Consider the following 15,827-nt stretch of genomic DNA (forward strand, 5'->3'; position numbering starts at 1 on the left):
GCTATATTGTAGTCTAGTCCAGTCTAGTCAGCGTTGACTTCTTGTGTTGTGTTTGGCTGAAGCCACCACAAACCACTCATTTTGATCTGATTTGTTTCCGAGATTTTAATGGTACAAAGTATTCTTCTTATAAAAAAAAATAAATAAGGGCAAAATTTTTTGACACACACTTTGCCTCCAAACTTAAAAGTTTCTATCTTCTATTTAGAAAGATGATAATGTAAAGATTATTAGACGTGTTTGAGGATTTGGGAATAAATTTGAATTAGTTACAAGTTAAGTAGTATAATTTTTCTCAAATTGGTATAATGTTTCGAGCACACTCTAACTCTCTATTCGATTTTGTATGATTTAAATTTTATCGCTCTTGCTTTATAAGACTTAAGTTATGACATCTAACCCAAATTAAATTAAACTCATTATAAATATATGATAATGGGTCAAGAAAATGGGTATGAATTGGGTTCGGAATGCGGCTTGAACCCAATTATTATCTACATAAAAAAAAATTTTGAAAAATTAAAATAAAATCTTTCCATCAATTGTTTTAAATTAATTGTGATTCATGCTTGTAATATATACGTGCCTTTTCACTTTGTCAATAAGTGTGTATCAGTGTATGTGTGTGTGTCAATTTGGGCTAGGGTAGGCAACTTCTGGTCGAACATGGATTGGCTTTTATGGTGTTGTATCAGGCCCACCCGCCAATCCGGCCTGACCTTGGGAAATTACTGAATAGGATGTAACAACTTCATATTTGGAGGAGTTTGAAACCCAGTGTTATCAAAAAGTGTGCATGAGTGAATATAATTTGTTTTTCTTGTTAATGAAAAAAAAAAATTTATTGTCAACTCTAAATTCGAACAATCCCTAATAAATGAGTCATAACTTTAAAAAATACCTAATAAATAATTCATCACTCCCGGTATACCCCTCCTCCTTCAAAGGAGAGTCGGGAGATTCTTGTCCCATGGTAAACATTTGTGTGTGTAAAAATATTTACCTAACCTAAAATTAAGAATACCCAAATAAATGAGTCATGTTCACTAGTTGAAACTTGGCTCGTTTATCAAACAAGCTTTAAGTAAAGGACTTCCAGGATGGGCAAACTGTTTGTTAGCATCTTCTGATCAGATGCTTATAGGAGAAAAGGAGAAAAAAAATACTAGGAATGCATATATATATATATATATATATATATGTATAAATGATTTTATATTTTTAACCAAACATTGAAGATGTAAATGCCTCGATAGCCCAGTGGGTTAATACCTTTGGTAAACTTTGAAGTACTGGCCTATTGTCTTCGGTGAACTTTGAAGTGTCAGACTTTACCTCTATGCATCTACTAATTTAACTTCTAATACTTCTTGCCTTGAAAAAATATATATAAAAATGTTTTAAGTTTAGACTAACCAAATAACAACTAAAAAGTAACCAAGAGACGGTTCCAGGAAATGAAATATTATGTTTGATGGATTCTTAGGGATACCAATTATCCTGATGTGTTGGTTTTCTTATCTGTCCAGAAATGAAAAGAAATGAAATGAAAGGGAAGACTAGCATATTTAATGAAATTTTGTTAATACCAAATTTATCCTAATTTTTATAAAAGACAAAATTTATGGCATTAAAATACTTTTATTTACTATCATGTTCTTTCTTTTCCTTTATTATAAGTGGTTAGCAACATCTTCTCCTTTTTTTCTTTTCTTTTTTTGTTTTTCTTCGACTAATCTTATACTTTCTTTTCTTTTCTTTTCTTCTCTTTTCCAATGTACCAAACATGGCCTAAAGATGCTCTCTTTTTGTTTCTTATCTTTTTTACAGGCTATATCTCCCACCATATCCCATTAGCATCTCTCATGAATAATGGCATCAAATGTAAAGTTCAAGTCTTCAACCAAAAGATTTTGATCATTAGGAGATACGGAGGGAGTACTTGGAATACACACTCTACTTCATCTTCAGGTAATAGTTGAACACATCATGAAGTGCCAATACAAAACCCATACCACCATTTCTATTGAAGCCACCAATTCTCTTTCATCACAATGCTTCTAGGCTATGGAATCTGCAGTGCTAAAAGAATCCCAGGTTGGTAAAAAGTAAGGAAATAATCTCTTACACCTCTCCAACTGCAGATATGGCAATCTCCTTTCTTCTAGCATGATGTTGACATGAAGTTGAACTATCTTTAAACTCCCACTATAAAAACAATAGCAAAGGATAATCTTGTCTAGCCAAATAAAAACAATATTGGGATTCAGTGGATGCAAGGCCACTAGCTCTGGAACATTAGCATTCCTTTCATTCCGAAGAGCTTCTTGACTCAAAATGAGATCACAAGAGCTCATAATGTCCGGGTATTGATGGTACATGAACATAAAACTTTCCGTGTGTCTCAAAATCCACTTGTATTCACCGATGCCATCAAGAACCCAGATTACAATTTTGAAGCTATCACTAGTCCCATACTGTAGTAGCCCATCCTTGGACTCGCCCAAAATAAATGGACAGTGTTTTGTTCTGGCAATTGAAGAACTTCTATAATGTTATCCACCATTTCTTGACTACCATTAGAATCATAGGTGACAACACGATTCAGGCACTCCTGCCAGTAGTATACCCCATTAATTACCACAGCATACTCCAAACGTCTCAACAAAATGCATCTTGTTGATGCTACGACTGTATATTCATTTTCTGAAGAAAAAACCTCCATTTGCAGGTTCGTACTAGGACATGTTAAACTTGATAACATAATGCACACCAGCTTGAACTTGAAATTTTCCAATTTGCAATTTGGGTGAGAAATTCCTTCAACGTCAAATCCAATTGCATTGTTGAGATGGTCCCAATCCCTGCGTGATGGAGAAAGGGAAAGCCATTCCCTCGTGATAGGATTGTATATGCGGTAAACCATGAAAAAGTGGTTATAGTAGAGCAACAAGCCATTGGAAGAACCAATCATTATATCACGATACAATTTGAAATGAACAACCCCATAATTAGACAACTCTGGACTGGAAGGTATAAATGAATCATGCTCTCCTGATTGGAAGAAGCCTAACAGAGCGGAAAGAGAAACATCTTGTTCCTTCCTCTGAAATTGATAGAGTTGTCGAAAATAAGGACTTGAAATAATCTTATACCACCTTTTTGAAACGATCTTGAAAGCAAATAAATCTTTCAATGGTAGTCATAGTAGGATCTCAATTAGAAGGTCAACACTAAAAGGATCGCCATTGACCACCTCCATAGCTCTCTCAATACAACCTGATGGAAACACCAGAAACTACATGACAAACCATGAGGATGCAAAGATGCAACTCTGTGTGTGTGTGAGAGAGAAAGTACTTGCCTCCTAAAAAATGAGGAGGGACTCTCCCAGCCGCTAATTGGTCCAATGATACCTTAATTATAAATAAAGAAATTAAAAAATGAACGGAAATGAAGACGGATAACTTATTTTTTTCCAGCCACGGGTGTAGATGATTCAATACTCACAAGTCACAACACATCTCAAGCGTCAAGGGAATCATGGTATTCCTTTTGCAAGAATACATGAAGAAAAATAAAGGGGCAAGAGAGAGGGCTGAGAAGACCACAAACCAGCTCTTTGCCACTCTAAAATCAAACCATGATTCTCTATCAGTTCTCTCATCCCATTTTCAGATGCTATATAACTACATATTTCTAGAAATAAATATTGCAGAACATAACAACACAGTAAGTTGAGTTCAAGCAAATGGGGAGCATTTTTGCCGCCTCTTCTGTCCGCTCCACAATCACCAGGCGACATACAGAGTCGGTGCCAGTTGCGAGATGTTCTTGATGGTGAGGATCAATGGAGTTCATATACCTTAATGTGCACAAAAATGTTTGAAGCAGTGAAAGAGTATTGGACTTGTAGCAGAACTGGTTAACCCCTAAAAAGGGGTAGATCTGGTTTTATTCCCTTTCAATTTTTTATTTACTTACTAGGAAAAGGGTCACGTGCAATGCACGTGAAGAAAAAATCATAATTAAAAAAAAAAAAAAATGATATAGTAATCAAGATATGATTTACTAATATAATGATGCATAACAAATTTGAAATATTTTAATGTTATTTCTTTTTCCTAAGCAAGCTACTTTAATGCTATTTTGTTCTGTCAGACTGGAATTTATCTCCATCTAAAAGTTAGTTTTTTGAGTTATTTGCTTTAACGTCATTTTTGTTCAGATCTTAAAAACTTTTATTATGCTTGGAATTTTGAAAGTTAAACTAAAGTTTGACTATTTCCTTTTTGATCTTTATGAAAAGCCGCTTGAAAATCTCAATGAAAGAAAAACTAATGTAATTTTATAAATCAGGTATATTCTGATAACAGTACATTTTAAAACAAAAATAAGTTCAACAAATCAAGTCTACTATCACAGTGGTACATTAGTGCTAGAAAACTAAGTTTCATAAGTGAGGATTGCTTCATTGGAACCTATATGAAATTGCAACTTCTGTAAAACACAAGTGAACAATCTGTTTTTGCAATCCGCTGCAAACCCATCCAAGCAAATTTAGCATCTAACTACTGCTACAAAACACTACGGTCCAATAACTTAATTATGTTTAGTGCATGAATTTTTGTATATGATTCTTTATATCTTCAGTAACACAGTGAAATGCCTGTGCCATAACTACTTAATATTAGTACAGCTCCCATTTTAGTAACCAAATGCTTGTGCTTCCAAAAATGTTAGTAATTAAAGTGTTGACATACATTTCTCCAATCAATATTTCTACTCCATGCATCTCATCTTCTTTTTTATACTTTTTCTTCAGCACACACACGAGCTCTTCTTCCATACTTGGTGTGTGCACACTGATCAAGGGTTGTTGTTTCCACAAGCATTTAAAAATATATATATATATAACAATGCTATGCTGGATAGTGATCTGCATGCTAAAGCAAATCATGACAAAACTATATTTTCCCGAAATTATGTCACAAGATAAGATCAGAAATTTGCTTTGCTTTAACTAGTTTGAAAATTTCAAGTTGGGAACTTTCACATATTTATTTAAAATAGTCACTACATTTTCATCACATTGTTAGAGCTCAAACAACTAAAAGTTTTTGGGACATTAAAATGATAAGCAGAACAATGCATCAGAAAGCAACAATGCATTATATAAGGCAATATTTCACATTTCGTATCTTTAAATAGTTTGGGCAGTGTAGAGAACAAAATGAATGTACCATTTTGATGTATGGCAATCTCTCTTGTGCGGCAAACAAGATTAGTTATTAGATCAGTGAAGATTTTAGTCTCCAGATTTCCCTCCAAATACATAATTGAACTGCAATTAGCAAAGCATCAGAATACTATCAAGAACAGAGCTGAACTTGATTATCATCCAATTGCAATCGAAAATAAAATAAGTGGAAAGGAGCACCACTATCAAAACCAAATAAAATGATATAATAAATGAAAACCATATCATGATCAAGTCAAGTCAAATGAAAAAATGAAAAATCCGACCACCATCAAACCCAAATTAAACATAGGAACTAATTCAAAAGCAATATATAAGAAACTATGTCTTTCTCAATCCACAACTCCACAAGCAACCCTAATCGTCATTCCAGTGGAAAGACCAGCCATAACACAAGCAAGGCCCGGCTACAAATGTGCATACTCATCAAATAAGTAATAAAATTTTGCCCTAAACAGAGCATACATAAAAACCCTGAGAATCTCAATTATTGAGAATTCCAAGAGATTTGGCCATAAAGGGAGCACACAAAAACCTTGATGCTATGTTTGGAAGTATTGAATTGGTGACATTTTATTTGTAAGATGCATATTTGTACACCTATGAATTTTTTGGGAGGACCTGTAGTGAAGAGTAAACTTCCTAAATTCTTTCCAACTTGTTAGACGTTTTTTGTCATCACGGGTATCTATCTAATCTTCTGTTTGTTATTCAGTGAAACCCCTCATTCTCTTTGAGTTTCAATTTCTTTAGGAATCTAAATAAATCGAAAACTGAAGAGCATGTTTCACTCTTTTACCTTCTTGAATATTTCAAAACCAAGTACTGAAACTGTTGGAGGTTGGATGGTAGTGGCTTTTTTACTACAAAGCAAGTTTTTGCTTTTAGGAGAGACAATCCACTTCCCTTTTATTTAGCAATATGGATAAGTAGGACTAGTGCTCCATTCTAAAGTCCAAATTTTTTTTTTTGGTGGCTCACAAGAGAGTCCATGCTATTAAGGTGGACCAGACTAAAAGGTCTACCATATCTCCTTGGTCTGAATATCTAATGAGGCCTCTGCTCAGCTTTAGTCTTTTGCTGAGTGATTAGTATCATTCATGTAATTTTATGCATCTCAAATTATCTAAAGAACTGACTCAATCAAGGTATAATATTACCAATTAAAGAAGAGCATTGCAAATTTTCTAAAAAGCATTCCTAATTGACCATTGTAATGCTGTGAACAATGTCAAGAAAACATCAAGGTGTTTGCATAACCCAATAGAGATATTATAAAAACACACACAAACACACAGAGTAAGGAAAAAAATCAAAATCAAAATTACAAAATGAGAGGAATGGATTATAACAGTTTCTAAATTCTAATTTAAATTAGCATCAATTCAACGTAGTTTTCTCTTCGCGCCCAGACAAGCAACCCTAATAATACATTATAGCAGTGACTAAGGAACATTAGAAAATTAAGAAAGAGAATAAGAAAACTAAAGGTAGAGTAGATAGCAACTGACCTGGGTCTCCGAATCTGGTCAAATTAGAACTAGGAATTTATTAACATCAAAGTGGAGCTTTGTCCCATATATAGAGGTCCGGTCTTGCTTTTGGGCCGGGTTTGGGACAGGTCCACCTTTGTATCGCATAAATGACAAAACAAACTCTTGATTTATGGAAATTACAATGATTTTGATTTATGGAAACAAGCACATTCATGGAAATTCTAACAACAGTGTATTCCGGCCACCACCCCACTTCTCCACACCACCAGTGTATTCCGGCGAAAGAACCACCACCACCGTCTCCACCCCAAAAATACCACCACCAGTGTATCCCACCCCACCACATCTCATCGGTGAATTGATCTGCGGCGGCAGAGACAATCAACAACGTGCAAACACAGCCGGAAAAAGTAAAGGAAAAGGATTGATGATAATAATTTTCTCTCTTCATTTTCGGACTAAATCATCCTCCGCCGGGATTGATCGACCCGGCGATTTGATAAATTTGATTTGGAGTTGCGACTGCGAACGGAATGCGACAGCCGAGGAGCCGCTATTGCAAACTGATTTGATGAATTGGGAGTGGCGATTGCGAACCAAGAAGCTGCGATTGCAAACGGAATGCGACAACGAGGAGCTGCGATTGCGAACTGAAAGCCAGAACCCAGTCGTCCAAGGGGCTGCCATGGAGTTGCGGTGGTGGTTGACGGCCGGTGGTGGTGCTGCGATTGCGAACTGAAAGCTAGAAACCAGTAGTCCAAGGGGGCGAGAACCCAGTTGTCCAAGGGCGGCCATGGGGTTCCGGTGGTGGTTGACGGCCCTCTGTGGTGGTAGAATAGGAACTGAAGCGTGAGAGTTATATATATATATATATTATATAGTAGTACATATTATGTCTATTAATTTATTTTCTCAATTGTCGTTTGACTTTGACCACCATTTGTTGAGTCAGACCACCACAGAGGGCCGTCAACCATCACCGGAACTAAAAAAAAAGTGAGTCTACTGATTAAGGTGATTCGAGCTAAAAAAAAAAAAAAAAACTAAGGTGATTCATTATATGAAAATCGATTGCATACAAAATAGGTCAAATAATTGTCTTTTTAAAGCTTTATTAAATATTTTATTAGATGATTACAGTGAATTATAAAGTCACAGTGTAAAACAAAAATTTGTGTATGTAATCAAAAAATTGATTAAAAACGTACCCACATATTTGAGGACTCGCATCTAACGTCTTTCTAGTTCACGTGCTTTCTCTCTCCCATGACCTTGCTTTTATACCAATTGTTAAAACCTCCACACATTTTTTTAATCAATTTTTTGATTATACATACACAAATTTTTGTTTTACACTGTGACTTTGTAATTCACCGTAATCATCTAATAAAATATATATTACGCTATTAGTGTCACACCTCTTAAAATATTAAAATTCACCACTAAATACATAAAATCTCTCATCCAATATGCATGAGACAATTATTAGAAAAAATATTTTAGTAAAAGTTTTGCCGTTAAATTATCCCATCCGATTGTATAGGTTTATTTGTTCTCTTTTCTATCAACTGAATTAAATTATATAGGTTTTAGTAGTCTTGGAAGTAAAATTTCTAACTCAGACATATTACAAATCATTTTAGCTATCCATTGGTATATAGCAACTGAATTGAATTAAACGAATATTTTTTTTATAACACGATTATAATAATTTACTAACTTTGCAATTTGGGCAAGATTTATTTTTCAATATTTGAAGGTTAATATAAAATTTTGATGAATTTTATTGTGAATGATTTTTTTTTTTTTTACTGTGAATTGATAATGAAAAGAATGAAGTAATGGTGAAATTAATTAATAAAAAGCATACATTAGCAAACTTTTGTGATAAAACATGACTTTTGCTGCTTCATTTTTTTTTTTTTTTTTTTTTTGATGTAATTTATGTTTATTTTCAACACAGAAGATCGCATAATACGTATATTATGTAGAGTTTATTAATTTAATAAATTATATATTTAATTTTTCAAACATATAATATTCAAATCTTGAATTTTAAGTGGAAAATCTAAACTTAAATACGAAAAATAATCATTTTTGTATCTATTTAACCTATTCTATGATGACATCCATTAACTAAAAATTATTTCCATTAAATTCATTCGAAAATGACCTGACTTGAAAAATTATATTAATAATTTCCTAATGTTTATTTCGGTATAGGGGTGTCTCCGTAATTTGACACAGAAACACATTCGGACCTCGTGTGAGGAAAATTCAATCAAGCACAACCGACTTCACAGCGCGCCACTTTCTTCCAACATTCCCCAATTAAAAACCACACACTAACCACAATACAGTACTACATTGTGCTGCGATTGTGCTGAGAGAGGAGAGAGAAGAGAGTAAGAGCAGAGAGAAGAGAGAGAAAGCGGAGAAAATGGAGAGAGAAAAGAGAGAGAAAGCAGAGAAAATGGAGAGAGAGAATCAGGTACGATGACGATGAATGCATACGTATATTTGTGTGTGAATTGTATACCTAGAATTTTGACTAACTTAATCTGATTGAGTTTATCTGATCTTATTGTAATTGATCAAAGAGAGAGAAAGCAGAGAAAATGCAGAGAGAGGAGACAGAGAAAGCAGAGAAAATGGAGAGAGAGAGTCAGGTACGATGACGATGAATGTATATGCATACGTATATTTGAGTGTGAATTGTATACCTAGAATTTTGACTGACTTAATCTGATTGAGTTGTCTGATCTTATTGTAATTGATCAATGTAACAGACAATTGAGAAGAATAAAATGGAACTGGTGTTGACAGATGATGAGAATGAAGAACATTATCAGGTTCATTCATTTTCTTTGCATATATAATTATTTATAATTTCGACATGTGTATACGCTTGAAAGAACTTGAAAGATAATGGAGATTGACTTTCTGCTCGATCGATGAAGAGATAAAAACGAATTTGATAGTATGTACTCTTTGTGAATTTATAATTCTATATGTAAAATTTGTAGCTTATTAATCTAATCGAGATTATAACAGACTGATTAGGAGAAAAATGATAATGATAGAGATTTGAATACGCAAATTTGATCATAACATGTTTTGATTAATTATACATATATACTGTGTGAATTAATAAACATGTCTAACTTTTCATATGTTTATATATATATATAAAAATAATTTTTGAATTTGATTAACTATAGTGCGTGTGTATTTATTATAAGCCTATTTGAATTTTAAAACGGCCAATGAGTTACTGTGTGAACTTTATATGAATAATTTAAAATGAATGTCTAATTTGAAATGTGAATTTAAATGAACAATTTGAAATACTGTTTACATTTATTTGTTTAACTTGAAATTCGTCCATAGTTACACACTGTATGCACGTAGACTTGAGAGGAAGGGCTTTAACAAAGGTAAAGGCAAGGTTAATTAGCTACTAATACTGTATTAACGAGATTGACATAGAGAGTATTTTTATTATTTTGCAACAGCCATCTAAATAAATAAGCAAATGCGTATAAAGAACACAGCATTCACAGTGAACAAAACATAGAGAAATAAGCAAAACCAGTGACCATGTCTAAATTTAGAGAAATAAGCAATACACATTGAACATGTCTGTAAAGAACACAGCATTCACATACAGAGTCCTTCTAGAGGACTTGGTTAAACAAAACATTTGAGCTTTTGCTTGATACTTGTATCAATCCAGCAGTTCAAGACTTCCAAAACCATCTGTTTCTGTGGATTGCAACCATTTGAGTCCTGGTTGTTTTATACTCTTCTGCACTTGCTACATCTTTTCACCAACTCGAAACTTCGAAACTTCCATGTTCGCCTTTTAGAAGCTGAACCACCTGCAATTGAGCAATACAAATAAACATCTGCATATGCCTTTGATGAATCTTTGAAGGCTTCTTGCCTTAGTTTGTTTGCTATAAAGTTTACACACTCTGTGTGGAGACTTGAGAGGAATGGATTTAACAAACAACAGTAATGGCTACTAATATTAACCAGATTGAGTAGAGCAAAGAAAGACGAATGCACTTGGATCGAGCCAATCCGTTCAAGTAACGGATTCTAATTCGAACTCAATATGGACAATTCCTAGAACATCCTTCTTATACACAAACATGAAAGCCTAACAAGCGAATCCCCGAAGCGAGTGATTGTGCACGAGCAGAGCTCTATCCACTTTTGACTCTTAGCGCTCTATTCTGATCTTTTTGTTAACACATTGTAAACATGCCTATAAAGAACACAGTATAGAGTCCTAAGTTAATATATACAAGTAAATTAATGTTCTAACTTTAGGGATATAAGCAATACACAGTCAACATGCCTATAAAGAACACAGTATAGAGTCCTTAGTTAATATATATTTCGATTATTTAACCAACTCTAACAGAAATTTTAAATTTCTGTGCAGATGAAGGAAGAGACTGTCCAATGGACTAGCACCAAAGAGGTAAAACGTAACTTCCTATTATGGTTCTAATTGCTTCATCATTCACTTTGTTAAAAATTTCTATGAGCAAGTATATATACAAGCATGTACTAAAATATGTACACGTATTTTATATATACACTTACATGTTTATATATATTTAAATTTGTCAATACATGTGTTCATGTTAATATATTTATACACACAAACAAGAAAGCCTAACAAGCGAATCCCCGAAGCGAGTGATTGCGCACGAGCAGAGCTCTATCTACTTTTGACTCTTAGCGCTCTATTCTGATCTTTTTGTTAACACATTGTAAACATGCCTATAAAGAACACAGTATAGAGTCCTAAGTTAATATATACAAGTAAATTAATGTTCTAACTTTAGGGATATAAGCAATACACAGTCAACATGCCTATAAAGAACACAGTATAGAGTCCTTAGTTAATATATATTTCGATTATTTAACCAACTCTAACAGAAATTTTAAATTTCTGTGCAGATGAAGGAAGAGACTGTCCAATGGACTAGCACCAAAGAGGTAAAACGTAACTTCCTATTATGGTTCTAATTGCTTCATCATTCACTTTGTTAAAAATTTCTATGAGCAAGTATATATACAAGCATGTACTAAAATATGTACACGTATTTTATATATACACTTACATGTTTATATATATTTAAATTTGTCAATACATGTGTTCATGTTAATATATAGGTTCTTTTTCTTGGATGCATCAGTTGAACAGCATAGTAAAGAAAGAGAAAAAGTACATGAAAAGTAGGAAAACCAAAAACTGAAGCAAGCACTCGAGCATAGGAAGCAACAAAGACAAAATCCTGGGATTAAAAAAAAAACAGCAATTCCTCTAGAAGCCACTGAGAGCACCAACATACAATTAGCTAGCTGTCTAAAATTTGACTTTGGAAACATATATCCCCACAACAACAGACATTTTGGTGAGGATTTATAGTCAGTGCACTTACCAGATGGATATAACCTTGTCTGGAAAATTCTTCCAAGCCCTCTGGTTCCACTTGTCTTTTTCTTTCCCACTTGAAATGGATCTTGCCTTCTCATATGCTTATCTAACTATTCATTGAAATATTTACAGCATTTATGTGAGGAATGGCTAAAAATTTCTGGAACAGAGGCACATCTGGATGATGGAAAAAATTTCGAGGTAAACATCAATCATCTTTTTGATAGAATTGATTGAAGATTTGTTTTTCTTTTTTGATAAATAAGTAATCATTGAAAGCTTTTTTTTTTCAAGGAGCTGTGGGAGGAAGCAGTTAAGACAAAAAGTCAAACTGAGAAGAAAACAAGGAGGCTACAAGTGTTTAAAGATGTTGAAAATGGGTTATATTCCTCGGCAGACATTGAAGAAAAGCCCTCAGAAGACATCGAACAAGGGCCCGCACTTCCTGGACCTACTCTAGCAGCAGCACCACAACTACCTGCTCCTACTCTGCCACTGCCCGATCCTCCTGCTCTGCCACGGCCACCGCCCACTCCTCCCGGTCTGCCACAGCCACTGCCCGCTCTTCCTGATCTGCCACGGCCACTGCCAGCTCTTCCCGGTCTGCCATGGCCACGTCCGCTGCCACCGCCCACTCCTCCCGGTTTTGCAGTTCCTCCTGGTTTGCCACATCCACAGCCCACTCCTCCCAGTCTGCCACTGGTTCCTCCCGGTTTGGCACAGCCACCTCCCGCTCCTCACAGTCTACCACGTCCATCGCCACCGCCCACTCCTCCCGGTTTTACAGTTCCTCCCGTTCTGCCACTGCCACCGCCCGCTCCCCCCGTTCTGCCACTGCCACCGCCACGGCCCGCTCCTCCCGGTTTTGCCATTCCTCCTGGTTTGCCACGGCCACCGCCCGCTCCCCCCGTTCTGCCACTGCCACCGCCACGGCCCGCTCCTCCCGGTTTTGCCATTCCTCCTGGTTTGCCACGGCCACCGCCCGCTCCTCTTGGTCTGCCACTGCCACGTCTACAGCCCGCTCCATCCGGTTTGGCACAGTCACCGCCCGCTCCTCCCAGTCTGCCACGTCCACCGCCACCGCCCACTCCTCCCGGTTTTGCAGTTCCTCCTGGTTTGCCACGGCCACCGCCCGCTCCCCCCGTTCTGCCACTGCCACAGCCCGCTCCTCCTGGTTTTGCCGTTCCTCCTGGTTTGCCACGGCCACCGCCCGCTCCTCTTGGTCTGCCACTGCCACGTCCACAGCCCGCTCCTCCAGGTCTGCCACGGCCACAACCCGATCCTCCAGGTCTGCTAGGAGCTGCTGCTGGCCTGCTAGGAGGAGAACCTGGTGCTGGTCTGCTAGGAAGAGAACCTAGTGCTGGTCTGCTAGAAAGACCACCTAGTGCTGGTCCACCAGCTCATCTTGGACCACCACCAGCTTAAAACTGCACACATATTTACAGAAACTAATGCTGCTGTTCTATGAGTCATCATGAATCATTTGCAAATAAAGGGATATAAAACTATTACCTGATTGATCCTTTCTTTTTCTTTTTCTTTTTTTTCTTTTTTTTCTTTTTTTTATGCACCGTGAATCTACCATTTGAAATTCTACTAAATATTTCACATTCCACATTCAGGAAGGTAACAAGAACTCCATTCAAGTTCTTCATCAGTTTTGACCTTTACTTTTGAAAAGGTTAACACTGATGGTAAATTTTACCCCATACTGTCTCTGCAACCTCCCAGCATGGACTTCAGAGGCAAAAGACACGATTTTGGAATTCATAGTTTATTTAAAAAGTAGACAGTGAATGTCACTTTAAAATACTAAATTATCAAAATTGCCTTAAAAAAAATGGAAGTATAAGGGCCTGTTTGTTATGTGTTTTACTTTGGTGTTTTTGTTGCAGGGCTTCATTTTAGGCCCAAAAACATGTTTGGTGACACTTATTTTGTTTTAAACAGTACAAAAATATTGTTTTAAACAGTGCTGAATTTGGGTCCAAAAGTGAAACACCAAAATGGTGTTTTTGGTTGTTTCAGTACTGTAGCCCAATAAAAAACACTGTAGCGGATGAAGTAAGTTGGTCCAATACTGTAGCGGATGAAGTAGCCTTAAAACGGATTTGCAACATTTTGGCCCGATGTTTTCTCTCTCCTCTGAAACCCTAGAGAAGCGATTTGGGAGGCGACAAAAAGGAATCGCGATATACTGTGAGTACTGTCTTCTATTTCCCTTTCTTTGTTGTTTCCTTTGATATTGTTTCCAAATCTGCAAGCACGAAGTCCAAATCTGTAAAGAAAATCTATACGTATACTCTCATATAGTCACAAAGACGAATTTCTTTCGACTCTCTCTCTCTTTCTCTCTCTGGTATAAAAATTGTCAAGGGTTTTTGCTTTTGGGCGCCATGGAAGGCTCTTCTGCTCCGCCGTCGATTTCAAACCAACCGGACGGCGGAGCCTCCATATTTCTCGCCGATCTTCTCTCTCGCGGCCTGTTCTCCTCCGCTGTCCTTTCTTCAAATCCGGTGATTTCTTTCACAACAACCTGTATGTCGAATTCTACACCACACACACAAACACTCACATGTGCGTGTTTGCTGATACATGTATGTATATATATAAATTGGGGCTCCTTATGTCTTGTATTCTTTTGTAGGTGGTTATTGCCTTGTGTTTTTTTGATTGAAGCTAAGGTGGGTGGTAGTTTGTATCTCTAGTCTCTGTAATTGCTACTGGGTTACATCTACCAAGAGTGTGATTTTCAGTAATTAATTGTTGCTGAGGAAGTAAATGTAGTGATTGACTATTGATTACTGAGCAAGTTTGTGGTGTTTCTATTCAAGCTTGCCGTGGACTGGTTGACAACAGCAACTGGGAATACTAGTACTCTGGCTGCATTTACCACTGCTAATTCAACTGTTTTAGCTCTTTTTGTGAGCCCAGCAGCCGTTCTAATAATCATATGAATTAGGTTTGTTGAGCTCTCTTTTCTTTTATACGGAGAATTTTAGAAAAAGATAAAAGTAGTAATTTCATATTTTTATTTCTCTCTGTTCAATTATTTGGATTTTGAGGAAATGGTATTATGGAAAATTCTCTGATCTAATGCAGTTAAAGTCTCTAGCTTTTCAATTTCTTTTTTTATTTTTCCAAGAAATCGACGATGGCGATGAGGAATTTGTTGTGTCTTGTTAGTTTATAATTAAATGGTCTGATATGCAAAATATAGTAAATATTGAACTCCTAATACAAAATATAGTTAATAATGAACTCAAATAATTTAGATATAAGACTTGAGGGTTCCTTAATGTGGTTACGATTCTGACATACCAATAGAAAAGAAGTATGATGATGGTCTTGAGAAGTAATTGATTACCAGGTGAGTAGGTATGATTGTCACAATAGGAGACTTAATTGGTTGATGAAGAGAGATAAGTGCATATTGAAATTTAAATTTGACTTATCAAAAAGATTGTCAAAATTCAGATATATAGAGAACTTAATGAATTGAGATGTACTCTTTTATAAGCAAATCCCAAATGGTGATATTATTGTTTGGAAATTTTAAGTAGATGCTTTATCCACTCAATCGAAGGCTTAAAGTTGTTTATTGTATGCATTT

The 15,827-nt window shown here is 35.9% G+C and overlaps 1 protein-coding gene and 1 long non-coding RNA gene across 2 annotated transcripts; both read right to left on the bottom strand.

The window, feature by feature from the left end:
• Positions 1-10,365: 10,365 nt before the first annotated feature.
• On the bottom strand, positions 10,366-12,958 carry LOC132274664 (uncharacterized). Its single transcript, XR_009470486.1, has 2 exons — positions 12,219-12,958; positions 10,366-10,637 (listed from the first exon to the last, which is right to left on the bottom strand). It is a non-coding gene; the product is annotated as an uncharacterized LOC132274664 (long non-coding RNA).
• A 37-nt stretch (positions 12,959-12,995) lies between these two features.
• On the bottom strand, positions 12,996-15,167 carry LOC132272984 (uncharacterized). The gene is made up of 3 exons (XM_059774033.1): positions 15,020-15,167; positions 14,651-14,764; positions 12,996-13,552 (listed from the first exon to the last, which is right to left on the bottom strand). Exons 1-3 carry the CDS (start codon positions 15,165-15,167, stop codon positions 12,996-12,998), a joined length of 819 nt encoding a protein of 272 aa, XP_059630016.1.
• Positions 15,168-15,827: the final 660 nt, after the last annotated feature.

The sequence above is a fragment of the Cornus florida genome, unplaced genomic scaffold (assembly GCF_030987335.1).
Source record: "Cornus florida cultivar Cherokee Brave unplaced genomic scaffold, ASM3098733v1 CherokeeBrave_3.0.0_Hap2_Chr09, whole genome shotgun sequence".
Classification (NCBI taxonomy): Eukaryota; Viridiplantae; Streptophyta; class Magnoliopsida; order Cornales; family Cornaceae; genus Cornus; species Cornus florida.

Coding starts and splice junctions, on each gene's coding strand:
- LOC132272984 (XM_059774033.1), bottom strand. CDS start 15,167: ATGATTATTAGAACGGCTGCTGGGCTCACAAAAAGAGCTAAAACAGTT. Junction 14,765..15,019: donor AAACACCACAAACTTGCTCA/GTAATCAATAGT, acceptor TGTGTGGTGTAG/AATTCGACATACAGGTTGTT. Junction 13,553..14,650: donor TATGGAGGCTCCGCCGTCCG/GTTGGTTTGAAA, acceptor TCTTCCTAGCAG/ACCAGCACCAGGTTCTCCTC.